The sequence below is a fragment of the Podarcis cretensis genome, assembly GCF_951804945.1.
Source record: "Podarcis cretensis genome assembly, chromosome: 17".
NCBI classification, from domain to species: Eukaryota; Metazoa; Chordata; class Lepidosauria; order Squamata; family Lacertidae; genus Podarcis; species Podarcis cretensis.
The window spans coordinates 4,710,814-4,729,514 of record NC_137187.1 but is presented as its reverse complement, the minus strand read 5'-3'; the positions used below and the strand labels follow the sequence as shown (position 1 = coordinate 4,729,514).

The 18,701-nt window shown below is 42.4% G+C and overlaps 1 protein-coding gene across 1 annotated transcript in view; it reads right to left on the bottom strand.

The window, feature by feature from the left end:
- Nucleotides 1–902: 902 nt before the first annotated feature.
- Nucleotides 903–18,701, bottom strand: part of DGKQ (diacylglycerol kinase theta) — a 75,412-nt gene continuing 57,613 nt past the window's right edge. Inside the window, exons 17-23 of the mRNA XM_079959251.1 lie at nucleotides 17,751–17,899; nucleotides 17,278–17,459; nucleotides 16,946–17,046; nucleotides 15,273–15,419; nucleotides 12,649–12,760; nucleotides 11,404–11,556; nucleotides 903–9,843 (exon numbers count right to left, since the gene is read on the bottom strand). Of these exons, the coding sequence (XP_079815377.1) occupies nucleotides 9,745–9,843; nucleotides 11,404–11,556; nucleotides 12,649–12,760; nucleotides 15,273–15,419; nucleotides 16,946–17,046; nucleotides 17,278–17,459; nucleotides 17,751–17,899 (943 nt within the window). The 3' untranslated portion in view covers nucleotides 903–9,744. The remainder of the gene's footprint in view (nucleotides 9,844–11,403; nucleotides 11,557–12,648; nucleotides 12,761–15,272; nucleotides 15,420–16,945; nucleotides 17,047–17,277; nucleotides 17,460–17,750; nucleotides 17,900–18,701) is intronic.

Sequence of the window (18,701 nt, the reverse complement as noted above, 5' to 3'; positions counted from 1 at the left end):
TTTAGGGGGGGAAATGCAAGGAGGGACCCCCCACCCTATGAAGGCTGAATATGCTTAGTAACTTTGTAGTGTTGATTTTTTTTGGGGGGGGGGTGTGTGATGGCCTGGGATTCGGACTCTGAGGCTGAACCTGAGGAATCCCAGTCTGCACAGGATTCCCCGCCTCCAGAACCAGCTGAGCCGGGGCTGGGGCCTGAGCCTGAAGGGTCCTCACCTGTGCTGGATCCTCAGGTGCAGGCACCAGCTGAGTCTGCTCTGGCTCCGGAGGTGATGGAGGACCCATTGTCTGCAGGTGTTCCACTCTCAGCCCCGTCAGAGAAAGCTGAGGTTGCCTCTGGGTCCAGTAACCCTCCAGCCTCTCCTGAGCTGCAGAGGCTCAGGGCAGAGAGGCGGAGGGAACTAAGTTCCTGCAGGAGGAGTGCTCGCCTCCAGGCCAGGAGAGGCAAGTCACCTGTGCACCGGGACCACCCTATGCCTCGGGGCAGATAAAAGCCAGCCAGCGCCAGTCCCAGGCTGCAGGAGCAACGTTGTTGCTAGCCTGTTCCTGCCTGCACTCTGTCCTGCTCTTCTGCCAGAGTTCCTGACCCCACCCAACTCCCCACCTTGGACCCCGCTTCAGCTTTGACGGACAGCCTCCATACCGCACCATGGACCTCGAACTGGACTCAGACCTCACCTCTCGGTAGCCCCCAGGACCAGCACAGGGGGGTACAGAATGGGTGTGAGAGGTGTGCAAAGTCTCCCTTACAGACAACCTGGCAAATAAACTGACGTTATCAAGTTATTACACCATAGGGAACAGAGACACATTCACCTGCTTACACGTAGCGATGCTAGTTATTTGTGGACTAAGCTGGAACAGTTTCTTACACACTCCAAGTGCCCCAAGGCGTGCACAAGCCTTCTTGTTGCCACAAAACACAACAGGGCCAGTTTATTCAGGGCTCAACAGAAATTAGCAGTTATATTTGTCACAGACAAATTCTAATCAGATGGTCAATACTCACAAAGCAATCGATACAGAATTTCAATTCAGTGCAAAAATATACATACAATCAAAATGAAACCAAACACAAATACGTAGCAAAAATATACACAGAATCTCTCTACGAATATAGTATATACTCTGAAGACAAACTGATATTTAAATAAAAAAAGAAAGAGCACACCATATAAATAATTCTTTTACAGTCATTGCGTGTCAGGACTGATCATTCAAAGGCAAGAAGAAGGGGTTTACAAGGCAGACCTCTAGAAACTAGTACACAATAAAAACCCTGTTTAAGACAGAAGAACAAGTAAACAAATATGATGTGCATTTCTAGCTTCTGTTTAGGCACACAATGTGGAAACGGTTCACCTAATGGTTATAATTTTACAATTACTCTTGAGCGAATTATTAAGCACACAGATTGCAAAGAGCAAGAACTACACAATAGGCAAACTATTGCAGGTGGTAAATTTTGCATTGTGGCATAATCAGGGGTGCTTTTAAAGCTATTCACTACTAAACCTTGCTCAGCTTATTTAAATGGGTCTCAAACTTTCTCACACAGTGTTTCTCAGATTGATTTTTTAAAACCCAGGCCCACTTCTAAGCTTACTGCACTTTCAAAGCCATCTCTTTGGCTGGTGAGCACACACAACCTCTCACACATCAGGACATGTATTCAGCACCCTGTGGGATCTGTGGACTGAGCCATTAATTCAATGCCAGCATTAGAGAAGTCCTACAACACAGAACCTCCAGGTCTTCCATAGGAGGAAGCAGGAAGGAGAGAAGCTCAGTGGCCAGAGGAGCTCTTATCTACAGCTTGCAGGGTTAGCAAAGGTAGTTTGGGTGGCTGCAAAGCAAAGTCTCTGCTGCCAAGACAAAAATGTGCCTGGCTTTTCCACAGCTGGGCCTAATACCTCCCTGCAACTTTCCCCCCATCACCAAAGTGGAAAAGGGGGTAACTCCAGAGTATGAGAACCACTGCATCTACTACCAAAATGAGTAAATGTTTTACAGTTCAAGATGAGCCACAGCACTGAACATATGTGCACAGCATATATTTAGACTTCTAATACCCGACCGCACTTGAATAAAATTGATGTATTTGTAGTGTAGCTGTGGCCTGAAGTTTGCAGTTCCGCTAGATTATAGTTCCTATTTAGCCTTTATCGAACAAGAGCAAGAATGTATCTAGACATCTTCCCTTAGTTACAAAGAAATGAGCAGAACCACTCACAACAGATACTAATTTTTGCATTTAACATTTGCCAAATTAAGTTTCTCTTAGCTCATTTCTAACACATTGTACTGTTGCTATTTTGGGAAACAGAACAGTCATGGGCTCCAAAAGCACAAAATTGTGCCTGTCCTTTGTTTGTATAGATTTGGCCAGAATTGGTAGAAAGTGAATAAATTCTAACAAGGCCACATCAGAACAATCTGGTTTAAACAAATTATTGGAAAATTAAAGAAACAGGATCATCAAGAGGTGACCAAACACGAAGAATTTGCACATTATACTCACAGCAGTGGTCTTCAAACTGTGCTGTGGAGGTTAAACCTAAGATTCCTTGCAAGCTGATCAGAGATTCTCTTTGGTGGGATAATACACAACGGTGAACAAGCTCCCCTGAAAGACAGCTTGCCCGCACAATTAATTGTGCAGTGCAGTTCTGTATGGGGTGCTCTAGGGCACATTCATTATTTGTACGATACAACTCTGAAACTTTTACCAGGCTGGGCCAGTTTGAAAATCACTGACTGAGAAGAATGAGCACAGCTCAATACAGACATATATGGAAATTTAAAGCTAAGCAGCTGTTCCCAAGTTCTCTCAACTGTAGATATGCAAGAAGGACCAAGCATGATTTAAATAAAATGATTCATGCAATCCACCTCATAACACTGCACAAAGCATTCCCTGCTAGATACAAACCAAATTTCACTTTCCATATAGGAAATAATGCACACAGTTAGCACATGCAATCACTGTGATCGACACACATGTATTTTAGTATGTCTCTGGACCTCAACTGTCCCAGATTAGGGTTTCCAATCATGCGTGTTTTACACAGGGAAATATGCATGTGTGCTTGTCATATACAATTGCATGTACATGGGAAATTAAAATTCCCTGCTTGGAAGCCATATTTGTGTATGAAGTTTGGCATGTACTGAAATGTTAACAAGAAAATGCAGCATTAAAGGGACCTATAAACACACTTTTTATTAAGTCTGATGGGAAGGGGCAGAACCCTGAAAATAGGTTCTTAGTTGTTTACAGAATGAATATCTGAATTATCATTTACATCAACGCTACTATAATTGCATAGAAAACCTTCCTTATAAATTATCTTCAGAAAATATAAACCTTCTTAAAAATATTCTAATTCGATATTTGTGTCAACACAAACTTTTCTCACCCTGGTCTTCAAAAGAATTTTTTTTTAAACAAAAAACCGCCCACAGCTTTTGAAGGGTTCTACTTAAGAGGTTGTGTCAAGAAAGGCAATTAATACCATTAACTGTCATAAGCAAGTAGACTGACAAGCCTTCCAGTGGAAGCAGTGCATCGTATGGAAGCTTACAATCAACAGTCACCATCTTGTAAACATTAAATTTGCTAACCTAACTGCATTAAATTATGCTACTGTAAGCAATGCAAAGATTCGCTTTACATTCAACGCAGAACTATAGGAAGTTAAAACCATAACGAATGCAGCACCTGTTCCAGTATAACCCAATTCACAACCTAGTCAGTCTGAAGTACATTCCTACACATTTTGTTGGAAGACCTCCCTAACTTAATACAGACAGACAGACAGACAGACAAAGGCTTTGCATGTGATCGAGAACTGGATCTAAGCAATGAGGCTGGGTTGTTTTTAAATCCCTATTTTGTTTCCTCACTCATAATCACCTCCCAAAGCTCCTATGGGGGAGCATCGAAAGGCTTTTCCTCCAACATGACCCATAGCAGCTTTGGGACAAATTTCAAGTGAGGAAACATTGCAAGCAATAATATAACTCTACCTTCTCTAGCGCCACGCAGACCCAATTTGGGGGAGACTAGCTGCTCTGAATCTTACACAACTATCAGAATATCTGGCTATGGATCTTTAACATAACATGATTTTGGGATGTAGTGCTTCAGCTCAGTGTGGCTGTAGATAAAGGGCAGACAGAATCATCACAGTAATTTGTTCCCATGGAACCGAACAGGGCTAAATTTACATAAGAGGTTTGGGAATGACTTAAGTTCTGCTCAGCTCAGGAAGAGAAAGGATCTTTGTACACATTTGATCCAATGCACAGTAGATCCAGTGTGCTGCCCCAATGTCACATTTGCAAAAAGACAGAGCTCCATCTGCATACACCCAAGCTACAAGATCTGTATACCACAAAATTGGAGAGCACAATGTGCTACAGTCCAATACACATTGAGCTGTGTGTGCATTGGTCCCAATGCAAGCACTGAAAGCTAACACTGTCCGTCGGACAGAATGTCTGTATAGGGTTTTACTTTACAAATCTTTAACACACAGTTTATATCTCAGCTTAAAAGTGAACTTTCAGTTAATTTATTAGTAGCCTGCTATATTCCTCTCCTGAATCTCTGAGTGGGCAACAGGAGGTGTGGGGGAGGGAGGGAGCGGGTAGTTGAATAGGCATAAATGAATATACTGGAATTACAAAACTGAATTTCCTGTGGTGTACTTCAGACACGACCTCAATCCTAAAATGCACTTGTACAAAAAGGGCTTTGTATTAAGCCATACCAAATATAATGCAATTTCTCTTACAATTACAAGTGCAAAACAAAGGTAGCATGTAAACAATGGATGCAGGTCCTGATTTTTTTTAAAAAGAGTATTGGCTGAAATCAATAATGCAGCTGATCCCTGCCTGAAGACAGATTACAGCGCTACATTTTTGTCAATGCTGACCTAAGCCTGGACATGAAGATGAGCGCTTTGTGAGAAAAGGTGCGCTAGTGGTGACAGGGGGTTTTTGTCCTGGAAAGTTGGACCATGCATTTACTTCATAATGTATATAATGGTATACACACACACACACACACACACACACCGATTTCAGAAACTCCACATCTCTGCACACCTGAGTGTGGACTTGTGCATCACATACAAAAACAATGCGTTAATTAGCCACAATACTGACTCCAATACAGATTAAATGCTAGTTTCATGCAAACCATGGTTCGCAAATCAGAAGGATGTGCTCTCTCCTCAAAACTCTCCCCCCCCCTTCCTCCACTGCCTTCCTGGAGTTCACTTTGGTTGCCTTACATTTATGTCAAACCAGCCATGGTTCCCTTGTAGACTAGAAGCTGAAGTGTGCTTGCAATCCAGGATTACCTCTGGGTTTACTGTGCACCATCACAAACCACGGTTATGCAAAGCAATAGTTAATGCAAGGAAGAGGGAGGAACTGCAAGTTTCTGCAACCCATGCTTTGCAGGGAGCTAATGGTACATCTGCACCACGCCAGAGCCAGGTGAGAAACAGGTATGAAAATAATAGTGATGCAGCCTACTATTAGGAAAAATTGGTCCCCATGACAAATCAAACCATCACAACTGGAAGCTTCAATGGTTTCAGGAGAAATGATAGAAACTGGCAGGAAATCCATTCCATCTCCAAAAAGACCCTAAATATCTCCCTGGTTTCAAAATTAATTTTCCATGGGCTGTTGTTAGAAAAACATCATTAATCTTTGGATCCCTGTCCATTACCTTAAAAAAAACCTCCAAAAAGCCATGGTCTACAAATAGAGAAAGGCTTATAGACAAACTATTGCTGAAATAGCCCTGTGAACGTACTCAATTACAATATTATTAGGATGACATGTCACTTGGATTAAATATATGTGAAGAATGCAGTAAAAATGCAGTGGATAAGATTACATTCTGGGAAGAGCAGTCTTTGCTGTGCCCGATGAGCTGTCTCACAATACATCTCCCCCAGACCCCTAACGAAACATTGTTCCTTAGATCACATGAAGTGGAGAAACTGAAATGCAAACAAGAAGTTCTAGTTCCCAAACACAAAAACCAGATGCACAAGTACTGCTTGGTGTGCCAGCTTTAGCTTGTTTTGGGGCACATAGTTCACATATGAAGGGTTGAGTTGGACCAAAGACAAAACAAGCTGCCACTTGACTTCAAAGTAATCTCTCTTGGGTTGGACTTAGACTTTGTGCTGGAGATGTACTTCTCCTAGTGCTTTACTCTAGCCAAGCAGCTGTGCAAACCAGTACTAAATTGCACAATATTTGTGCATGACAAGAACCAGTCACTTGCTGCAGCTACTTTCTGCCAACAAATTCATAGCATGCTACTGCCATTTATATCAGGGATTTATTTGGGGAAACATACACTCTTCATAAATAGCGTATTGCACTGTGCTATTTCACTAACGAGCAGTGAAAATCAACAATATGATAAACCAAGGTAAGAACAGTTTATGCTTTCAGGGAGAAACTATAAATAACTAAATACAGAGCTTGATAACCGAAGAGGTACTGTGAGATAGCTCAAGGCTTTGAACATATTCAGTGAAATTTGATGGTCCCTCCCCAGCCATAGGACAAACTGCATCATCCGAAATGAAACTCCCTTTAGTTTAAAAAGTAGTATTTCATGGGGGCAGTTGCCATTCAAGAAAAATGAGCCCCCTTGAATACTTCTATTCTACCTGCACAATATTTTATACCTAGAAGGATCGAGCAAGATGAAAAGGTCTTAAATGTCTATTCACATTCATCTGTGTATCAAAGCTCAGAGTTTTTGCAAAGGAAGCACCTGCCAATGTTACAAGAAGGTCTACAAAATATGCAGCATTCCCCAGCTAAACTCTGGTTGGTGTGGAAGTACGTTTAAACTGCAACGTGCTCTAACAATCTGGAAGACAAATACATGTAACAATGAAGCCACAGTGTTTTGTTTTGTTTTTGCTGTGTGGTGCACAGTGCATGAAGAGAGCCTTTGTGTAAACATAGTGCAAATCAGAAATGGAAGCAACACTGGAAGCTTTGTGCAGCTAAAGCACTGGCAATGCGCGGAGTCTCGCTGGGTGGGTCCAGTCCCGACGCCACCCTTCTCCCAGGAGACTCTTGCAGCGGTGACTGCCGCATCAAAATGACAGTGCTCCAGCAGACATTCCTGTTGTGTAGGAAGAGTTGTTCTGCAGCAATTACACATGCAATGAGACAGCTGCTCACGGGAATACCTGCTGCAAACCAGAGCAACTTGCAGTTCCTTTAGGTTGCAAAGTGTCCCAGGCATGAATGCCTGGTGGAGCGGGAAAGGAGTTGCTCACCTTCCCTGCTTTTCTGATGCTGTGCATGCCACCGTTTTCAAAAAAGCCATAGTTGTGCACAAAAGCTTGATATGTTCTCATTAAATACATACGAAATGGGGTATTAGAATAGATGACGAGTGCAGTACTGCGGTTACCACAGCCCTCTCAGGCTGCTTCCAGATGGACAAAGGCAGCCTAAGCTTATTTGTTGCAAAAGCATCTGAAAGACGCAATGTTGCATCTATAGGATTTTGACCCTGTTTGAGGGTGCTGCTACTGCTTCTGCACTCAGGAGTAATAATATTTTCTCCATAATTAAATACAGCTTGTATTGGTATTATCAGAAACAATGCTAAAGTCACCAGCTATCTTGCTTAATCTTCCTTCTGCGATTAGCATCCACAGAAAGATACTATCTTCATTTGGACACAATGAAAAACTATGATTTATCTCCTCGTATCCATGCAGTGGCTGATCCCTGAAATGATAAATGATGGTTTTTATCATTACAGGAATGAAGTGTAGCATAGGTGAGAGAAGATCAGAAGCCTCTACTTCCTAACTAGTTTCAAATCATGTCTAAGCTCTAAACGGTGATCAGTTTCAACTACGGTTTACTGAAACATGCCAGCTTCATAACTCATAAACCATAGTTTGTCCAGGTTCAGATATAACAACAAGTTACAATTAATCAAAACTGAAGTAGAAGCTTCTAATCTCCTCATGATAATACTGGAGAAGGAAGTGGGGGAGAGTACAAGTCTGAGACTTGATGCAGCTTGTTCACATAACCACAAACCATAGCTTAGCCTTATGTCTGAACAGAGTCTGCATTAACTTTTCCTTGTATGGTCAATATATTTATAGAGCAGGAAATGATTCCCTCGTTATAAGCAAGGACCTTTCTTTGTAGCATTTTTATCTGCACAATCAGTACAGCCACATCTAGATCTAGTCACATAAGACACACTTTAAAGACAAACAAACATGTAGACCAGTTCAATAGAGAAGAAACTAAGGCATATTTCAACTTAGTGTATCAATACTTAACATAAATGAATGCTGATTTGTTTACTAAATTGTGCCATATTTACTGATTATTGGTTTGCCATTCATAGTCTCTTTGTATGTTAAAATAATTTAGGGAATGAAATTAGAATAATAATTTAGGGAATGAAGTAAGAAAAATCTCAATATAGGGACCTGAACTATAAAAAAGAAACACACACACAGAGAGAGAGAGAGAGAGAGAGAGAGAAATGGAGAAATGGAGAAAACCAGAAGCTTGTAGTGTATAGAAAAAGATTGTGCAGTATAAAAATAGATAAAATTATATTAGGTTTTTAGGGTTCACTGGCCATGTTCACACATTAAGCCATCAGAAGAAGAACTTCACCAGAGTTTAGTTTTCCTTTTCCTGAATGTCAGCCAGTCTTGCCTTTCTGGACAAGGGATTGTGGCTTAAAACAAAACTGGTTCATATAACAAGCAGAATCATGGGTTGCAGCTGGCTAGCTTTGAAACTGAGAACCACAATCCCTGGTCTGGATGGTAAGATGTTGTTTACCATTACATGTACAGCCATTGAGTAGTGTGGAAGTGTTCATGCAGGCAAATAAAAAAGTAGCTAAATATCCGAGGCACAATCCATACAGAGCTATGCATGCGGGAGGTGACCCCCATTGCATTCAGCCAAGCCTGCCAGCTCTCTGCTGAGTGCATCTTTCCAATCAAGGGAGTGTTGGGTAATTTGTGCTTTGCAGACTTGGGAAGGAGCTGTGGGATCTCTTTTATATGCAGTTTGGAAGAGCCTCCCTTAACTGGAATCTGCCAGGAATGTTGTAGTGAACCTTGGCATGGTGGCAGCACACCTAGTGCAGTGGAAGATGGGATTGTGCTGCTGGAATGATATCCATTTGCTCCCAATCCTACTTAAAGCATTATTGCACAAGTAATCAGCAACATCACAAAAGTGACAATTTTATCCCTTCACCATGTTTCCCTCTTGGGGAACGCCGGGGTAGCTTTAAAACTCTTTAAGTAGGTTTGGGGTGTGTTTTTAAGGGTTAAAAACTTATTTTATAAAAATAAGTGACTCCCAGGGAGAATAAGGCGAGGAAAACGTAGTATATAAAGAGTACGGCATAATGGGATCTCTGCTCTATTGGCTACGGGCATGAAGCAAAAACTGGTTAATGGTTTATGGAAAGGCTACCTAATGCAAACTTCTCCAACCAACATGAGATGCATAAACTAAATCTCATGTCGGCTACAGGATAGGCACTGTACAACAAACATGGAAATATAATTAAAACAGGCTCTTGTGCAACCAATTCTTAACTTGGAACTGTACAAATACAGTTTTACACCAGGCAGATCCATCTCATCTATAGCAGGTGTGCTGCATTGTTCTGTGGATATCATTTTCCATCAGCGTCCCACTTCATTGACCATCATGCTCTCAGATCTTGAGTCCTTTAAATTTCCTGATTTTTTCTGTTTCTGTTTCGATTTCTTTAGCATATGAACCTATAATAAATATGTTAAAAACAATCACCACAACACAACCTTTCTTGAAATCCATCCTTATTCAAAAGAATTTTTTCTTAATGTCAACAAGCAGCTTTACACCCCATTTTCTGCTTTCCCATCTACAGGTATTCGTAAAATACATAACAAAAGGCTGCTAGGGTAGACTAGAGCTGAGATTGAAAGGTGGGCGTTTAATTGACATGGACTCTTTCAACATTTCAGAGCGTACATGCTAAGAAAACACCCCCATAGTACAGATGTTACTTATTTTTAATCCATCCATCTTTCTCAAGAGATAACGCAGTGCACCTTGGGAAACTGGATCTGGGCTGTGGGTTAGCCAACCCTACCTTAGACATTGCCCATTTTGGATGCAACATCAATTCTACAAGCTGAAATGTGCAAGAACATTATGCTTGCACCAGTTAGCCCTTTCCGGCAGGCTAACGATAAAAACTTCCCGGGTAAATTAACTTAATGGAAAATTGTAATGGCCAGAATAGGAAGAAACCACAATTTAAAACCATGCCTGAAATTAATTTTGGATCCTGGTTTGTTCCAATTCTGGTTCAGATATAAAGGGAAACTATGGTAAATTAAGCCAGGAAGACTTCCGTCACAGCATGCCAAGAAGGTAGGGAGGGAGAGTGGGGCTGCAGGCACAAAGCTCATGCAGCTTAAGAAGCCAACATGGATTATGTCTGAGCCGGAATGATCTGAAAGATTGTTTTGAATATTTATGGTCCATACTAGGGTGGTCCAATGCATGACCCAAGTGCAGCAACATTTGACACAAACACACGCAACCCTCGTGCCACCTTCCAAAAGCCGACTAAGTGAGGCACTGGGCTTTAGAAAGGGTACTGACAGGGTCCTAGAGTCCGCGTCTCCTTCCCAAAGCCTAGTTAGCATTTTCCCAGCTTTGGGAAGGAGGTGGGAGGGCTGTAAGGTAAAGGGACCCCTGACCATTAGGTCCAGGCGTGGCCGACTCTGGGGTTGCGGCGCTCATCTCGCTTTATTGGCCAAGGGAGCCGGCGTACAACTTCCGGGTCATGTGGCCAGCAGGACTAACCCGCTTCTGGCGAATCAGAGCAGTGCACGGAAATGCTGTTTACCTTCCCGCTGGAGTGGTACCTATTTATCTACTTGCACTTTGACGTGCTTTCGAACTGCTAGGTTGGCAGGAGCAGGGACCGAGCAACGGGAGCTCACCCCGTCGCGGGGATTCGGACCGCCGACCTTGTGATCGGCAAGTCCCAGGCTTTGTGGTTTAACCCACAGTGCCACCCGTATCCCGGGAGGGCTGTAGGACCCTGCTAAAGTCTTGCTCCTCCTCCTTGAAGCCCAGCACCTTGCTTAGCCAGCTTTGGGAAGGCAGTGCAAAGGCTGGAGGGGGGGGGACACACAAATATTAGCCTCCCTCACTCCCCACTTGGCAAGGCAGTGTGTGGCCCACTTTGTATGAAAAGTTGGGCTGCCCTGGTCTATAGGTATAGGGTGTGTGCATTTTAATGCCATATCTCTAGAACATTCCCAACACAAAATGTTTATCAATACCTTTGGTCCTGCTGTAGAAATAATGATCTGGCCTGGTGGCTGGATCCAGGGCTCTCCATCAACTTGTACTGGGATTGGCTTCAGAAGCGTCAACCGGAAGTAGGAGCCCTGGGCTATTCGGATACCTGAACGTAGACCCCCCTGGACTTGACCCTATGAAGAACAATCAGAACGGTCCTTTCAAAATCAAATATCAATGTAAAGAGAAACCACAAGCTTGTTTTACAAGATAAAGTATTGATCAAACTTATAGCACGAGTGTACTAAAGGTAAAGGTACCCCTGCCCGTACGGGCCAGTCTTGACAGACTCTGGGGTTGTGCGCCCATCTCACTCAAGAGGCCAGGGGCCAGCGCTGTCCGGAGACACTTCCGGGTCACGTGGCCAGCGTGACATCGCTGCTCTGGCGAGCCAGAGCCGCACACGGAAACGCCGTTTACCTTCCCGCTGGTAAGCGGTCCCTATTTATCTACTTGCACCCGGAGGTGCTTTCGAACTGCTAGGTTGGCAGGTGCTGGGACCGAGCAGCGGGAGCACACCCCGCCGCAGGGATTCGAACCCCCGACCTTTCGATCGGCAAGTCCTAGGCGCTGAGGCTTTAACCCACAGCGCCACCTGCGTCCCTGGTTTTACAAGATAAAGTATTGATCAAACTTATAGCACGAGTGTACTAGATATTCACAATTTTGGAAATCTTTCCTAAGTTTTTCTTCACATGAAACATTCCCAGAATTGTGACCAGAGAATGTATTTATCAGGGAGGGAAATGGTAAGAGAATACAGTGGAACCTTGGTTCTCAAACGGCTTAGTTGATGAACAAATCGACTCCCAAATGCCGAAAACCCGGAAGTAAGTGTTCCAGGTTTTGAATGTTTTCTGGAAGCCAAACATCTGATGCGGCTGTTGGCTGCTGCTTCCAGGACGCCTGCACCAATCAGAAGCTAGGCCTTGGTTTTCAAACATTTCAGGAGTCGAACGGACTTCTGGAAAGGATTAAGTTTGAGAACCAAGGTGGCACTGTACTTTGGTCACCAATACAGTTTATTTTTACAACTCTCATTTAGATATCAATTTAAATTTCATTTATGACTTAAGGCATCTCATGTCAAGTCAAATGGGGTGAACATATTGTTATGATTGGCATCAGATTGCCTTTATGAGTCAAAGGAAGATAATTTTAGACATAAGGTGCTAATGGTTCTGTTTGATTTAGCCAAATGCAATGACGTTTAACACTAGACTTACCATGTGAACAACTCCAGTGACACCAACTACTTCTAGTAACCCATCGTCAATTCTTGGTTTTTCAAACCGATTATCATTATCAGACCCCCAAAGATCCGCACCAGAACCCCAGCTGGACAAAATACAAAATAACTATAAGTAACAAATTTTTCAAAAGCAAGTACCTTGTTCTTTAATCAGTGCAGCATAATATCCTCCTACGGAGAATTATTTTATAACATAACATAAAATAACATAACATAAAATAATTACATGAATATGTTCCCAAACCAGCAACCTTCATGCTTATAGTTCATACTTCTTACAGAAGCAATGACAGCAGAAGCATGAGGCCCATGCCCTCTACTGTCCAGAAGTGCAAAGAGTCATTTGTGCTTCTTTTGTTGACACTTCTTAAGTAACCCTGTGAGCTGCCCTGACCCATAGCATTAAAAAGCTGGAGAGAAGGTACAGGAAAGGAGATGCACCCACTGAAGTGAATGGAGCTGGGGATGGGAATCTCCTTAAATAACATGGTGCCATCCAGATGTTGCTCCATCCACCCCAGCTAGAAGGACCAGTGGTCTGGGATGATGGGCGCTGCAGTCCAATAACATCTGGAAGGTACCACTTTGAACCTCTAAGGCGGGGGAACAAAAAGAGTCCATTCTCATTCAATTAATCATTAATATAAGCACTAAACTTATTTTTCCTTCAGAAGCCACACTTGTGCCCTCAACCCACCTCCGAGGTAGGATTCTCATTGCTTGTCAACATCAACATAAAACACTCATGTGATGCTTTTTAGTTCTGTGATGTTAAAACCCATACCACACTGAAACAGAATGGCTGCAATTGGACCACAAGGAGGCAAAAGATGTGACAGGCATAGTACTCATTCGGCTGTGTAAAATGCAAATACAGTGGTGCCTCGCAAGACGAAAATAATCCGTTCCACGAGTCTCTTCGTCTAGCGGTTTTTTCGTCTTGTGAAGCATCCCTATTAGCGGCTTAGCGCTATTAGCGGCTTAGCGGCTATTAGCGGCTATTAGAGGCTTGGAAAAAGGGGGGGGGAGGGAAAAAACTCACAAGAAAACGTCTTGCGAAGCAAGCCCATAGGGAAATTCGTCTTGCGAAGCGCCTCGAAAAACGGAAAACCCTTTCGTCTAGCGGGTTTTTTGTCTTGCGAGGCATTCGTCTTGCGGGGCACCACTGTATGTCCTCTCAAGTATGTATTTTACTTTTGGTAGTGGCAGATAAAGCTGGAGTTGTGCTCAAACTACAACTTTGTTAAGCATGGAGTTAAAGGAACCATAACCAGCTGTGAACATAGCCCTTCTGTCTAGGAGTAATGATTTGTCCAGAGAGATTTTCATATTGCCTTCGGGACCAGAGATCTACAACGCACTCTTGATTATCAGGAAAGTCAGCAACCTTCGGGCAGACTCTGTGCTTTTGACTTAATGGCCAGCAGAGGGCACTTTAGGATACTTCAGAAGACAGCACAAGTTACTAAACGAAGTGGAGGTGAGCCTTTAACCTTAGACTAACTACAAACACTTTACGCTAATCTAGGAACACTTTAAAGGCTCTGGCATGAAGATATAGAAATAAGAAGAGAACGGATATCCTGATGAACCCTAACTCCACCAGTAAGCAATGTATCAGCTAGTCTATCAAGCTGCTTAGCTAGAATGGAGATTTTCCAGTTAGAGAGGCATATACTATTTAGACATGATATAGGGACCTTAAGAGATGTGCTATCATTATACACTTTATTTGGAGGGGAATATGACTGTGTAAGAAACTAGTCCTGCAGTTTAGGTTGAGTCAGAATACCAGGCCCATAATACTTTATCTTTTAATTTACTGAGGAACATTAGAAAGAAAACAAACATTTCTTATATAAAGAAAATGTATAGATCTTTTTTTTAAAAAAATCCTCATGAAAACCTTCTTCCAATTCTCCTTAAAAACTTATTATGCATTTGCATCTGACCACGCTTTGAACAGATGCTGATTTATCTAAGGTTTGCCTGGGTCTATTTCATCAAGAACGTTAGTGGCACTGGTTTTGTTCAATTCATTTGTGCTGTAACTCTATATTTAAAGGAATAAGAACATAGTGATATAGCCCATGTTTTGCACTTAGGAGGCTGCTGGCATCTCTAGTTTGAAGGGGGGAGGGAAAGAATTTGGAAAACAATGTAAAACTGTTGCCAACTGGAACAAATGATTACTGAGCTAGGAGGATCAATGGTATGACTCAATATAAGGCAGCTCTTCAAACCGTTGCAAGCTGAATGGACAAAGGCAGAAGGGAGAATGAACAGAGCAGCCCAGACTCTCTGTGTTAACGCGAGTGTGTCTTTACACATTTCTGAAATGGGCTACACTTTATCAAAACAGTTGCTTCTCTTCAAATCAATGTATTTCAACTCTGCAAACAGTTCTTGCTGACACCTGACCAACTGTGATATACTTTCAGTGTAAGTGAAGCGGAAGCTAAATGGAAGAATCCCATTGAAGAGATTTTTGGCTATTAAAATGCAGAACAGGGTGCAACCATAACAGCAGGATTCTTTTCCTCCAAAAGACAAGAACTCTGACAAAACCGCATGCACAGACATATGTATGGTTTCTACCTGGGAATATTAATGAAAATAAGGCCTTCAATATTTGGAAGCTCAACTTCATGCTGGTCCACTTGAAGCTTTATTTCTTTATGAAGATTTCTTGTGTGGCTCATTTTCTGCAATCCAACTTTTACATAGACACCCTTGTTGTGAAACCTAGAAAAAGAAAGTCTTCATTCAACACAAACAGAACGCTTCATATTGCATCATTTTGCTTTCCTTGCTGATAAAAAATTGAAGATAAAAATGTATTCAGGGAGTAAGAAAATACTCAGGTGCAGAATATAACTAAAACACAAGCTACACTTTAAAAAAAAAAAAGGTTGAACAACACGTACAACTACATACTGCAGCTCCCAAGAATGGGACAATTCAAAACAAACCTACTGATCTTCCCTGGTGGCCAGCTGTTTCATAGCATAACCTGGCTAAATACACCCTTAAATGGAAATATCAAAACAAACGTCCAGAAATCCAATCAGTAAATTGAAAAAAACAGTTTGATGCTATGAATATTTACTAGGGAGCTATGTTGAAAGTAGCTTATTCCATAGTATTTGTGCGTAAGGCTGTTTAAAAAAGAATGCAAGGCTAAACTGACTTCCAATGTGGCTTAAACTCAGAGAAACGAAACTTTGAAAGAAACATGCATCCTTCAGTAATGTTCACTACACATGTTGCTATGCATTCTACACTTTGGACTAGTAAATAATATCCTTGTAGGAAGAGACCACTGAAGACTATGGGTGTTTATGTAATATTTGTGCTTACGTACAAATCTACAATTTAAGCATAGGTGGAGGTACACCTTGTATCACTCTGACAAACAATTCCCCTGCCCCGTCAGATCTCCAGAACCCCAAATAGTGCCTACCTTTCTTCAGCTCCCAGTTCATCCATCTCTCCCTTGCCCCCCTCTAAAACTCACTCAAACTAGTTTCTTTGTTCCTGTACACACCCAAACCTAGTTTCCCATTATTTATCCTTAGTGGGGATGATGAGAGGAATGCTTCCTAAGGAGATTCCTAGCCTTTCAAGGCCATATACCCATAAATTCCCTAACAAAGGATGTAACTGGCAGCTTGGCTTCTGATCATTTAGGAATACTGAATAGTCAGAACACCCTAAACTGTGGTCCGAACTTCCAGGCAAGTCCACAACATTCTAATTCATCTTAAAACACACAGATTTTGCAGTGATGGGTTAAGCTGAGGCCGATTAATTATGGTTTGCAGTTGTGAAAGAAAGAAGCTCTTCAGAACAGTCATGTAAACAGATCTTGCTAGTGGTTTAAATCAGATAGGGAAAACCACATTACATATCCTGCCTACATGGTTCCAATTCACAGAGAGGGTGTGGCAGGAAGCCACAAAAAAGTGCTCCCACACCCACCTGTTTCATATTGATGCAAGTGCAAATAAGGCTTTGCCTACACAATGGGACAATTCCAAGCTAATGTCCATTTATTGATGTACCCGATACCCCAGGGGAAAGTAAATATATATATTTAAAAGTATATATATATATCTATATATATATAGGGATTATATATAGAGGCCAAAAATTTTACAGCAAGAACAAAATAATCTTAGGCAGTGTCAAAGAAATAAGCATCCATGTTTTTCTCTGTGAATACAAATGAGAAAGTTTTATCCATTTGCACAAGAACAGGGTCCACATACCTGCTATTGAATTTGTCTGGCTCCTCTTCCCTGGCATGATGAAAACCTAGGCTCAGCTCTGCATCAATTCCAAGGCCACAGTAATTGTTCATTTGCACAATCTAATAAAATAGAAAAAGTAAAATTTTACAACCTAGTCCAGATTTTTTAATTTCCAACCAAGAGAATGGAACATTCACATCACAACCCCCTCAAGTAGAGGCAACGGCTGATTCACACACATCCACTGAGACCCAACAACACACACACACACATCATGGCAACCCAGAAGAAGCCAGAAAAGGGGGCGTAACTGGGGCGGGGTCGTAACAAAATAAACATGAGAAAAATACCTTAGGAGGCTCAGGCTCTAACACACCATTTTCTGCGCTTTCAATAGCCTCTTGAGCATCTAAAAGGATGGTCCAGCGATCCATAAGCACATCATCAGCTTCATCTACAGATATCAGAATGGAGTATGGATCTTCGCCACTATATCCAGCACCCCAGCGGAGCACCCTCCCCAAGTCATTACCTGTTTTTAAAAAGGACAAGTTTTTGTTAACAACCTATATGAAAGCAAAAGCCTTCACTCCAAAACAGATCATGGCTACTACCTACTTCTGTGCCACATTTTTCTTTTAATGTAATTTGCAAATTTACAATGCTTTAAACTTTTTGTTGCACTTGACCTCATCATTAACAGATATTCTGCTCGCCAGAACAGCAAACCAGAATATTTTCAGGGGAGGAGGGAACCCTGTGAAGTCATGAGTGCAAATAACAATTTTGCATTGCTGTTCCTGAAATCCAGTTTCAAACTCACCTGTTCCTAAAGGTAAAATAGCCACAGACGGCTCTGAACAGGCAAGCTTGTGTCTGATCTCTTCCAGAGCTCCAAGAACCCAACCAACAGTGCCATCACCACCACACACCAGTATTCGGAAACATGGAATTTGAGAGAATGTGTGAAACCTTCAATATAAAAAGCAAAGCACAAGTGAGCACAACATATTTGCAGGAATGCTCTTAAATTCAAACCCACATTCAGGTCTCTAATTATTTAGTGGATATAGGGTTGTAGCCTAAGTCTCAAAAATATGTGTTTCATGTGATCCAAAGTTCCCTTCCAACAAGTTGTGCAGTTCTTCAAATGCGAGACCACAGGTTTATCTCCAGATTATTATGGGACTTACCAAGTGGTTTCCAAATGCATATGAAATATGCCTAGCTAGCCTAATGCTAAAAAGAGAGAGTGAAAAAGACCCCCAACTACTAGTACAACAAAGAACCACTGGTAGCAATTTTAATTGATTTTTTTAAAATAAAAAAAAGCATTATACACACTTACCGTATTTTTCGCTCTATAGGACACACTTTTTCCCCTTCAAAAATGAAGGGGAAATGTGTGTGCGTCCTATGGAGCGAAGACGCCATAGCCCCGCGACCCTCTTCCGGCTGGAGAGGTGACGCGCGGCTATGGCAGGAGCCTCTATAGCCGTGCGTCACCTCTCCAGCCGGAAGAGCTCGCGCGGGACTAAAGAAGCACCCTTCAACCCTCTCCTGGCTGGAGAGGAGACACGCGGCTATGGCAGGAGCCTCTATAGCCGCGCGTCGCCTCTCCAGCTGGGAGAGCGCGCGCGGGGCTATAGAAGAACCCCGCGACACTCTCCTGGCTGGAGAGGTGACGCGCAGCTATGGCAGGAGCCTCTATAACCGCGTGTCACCTCTCCAGCTGGGAGAGCGCACCCGGGGCTAAAGCAGCCCCACCCCCCCG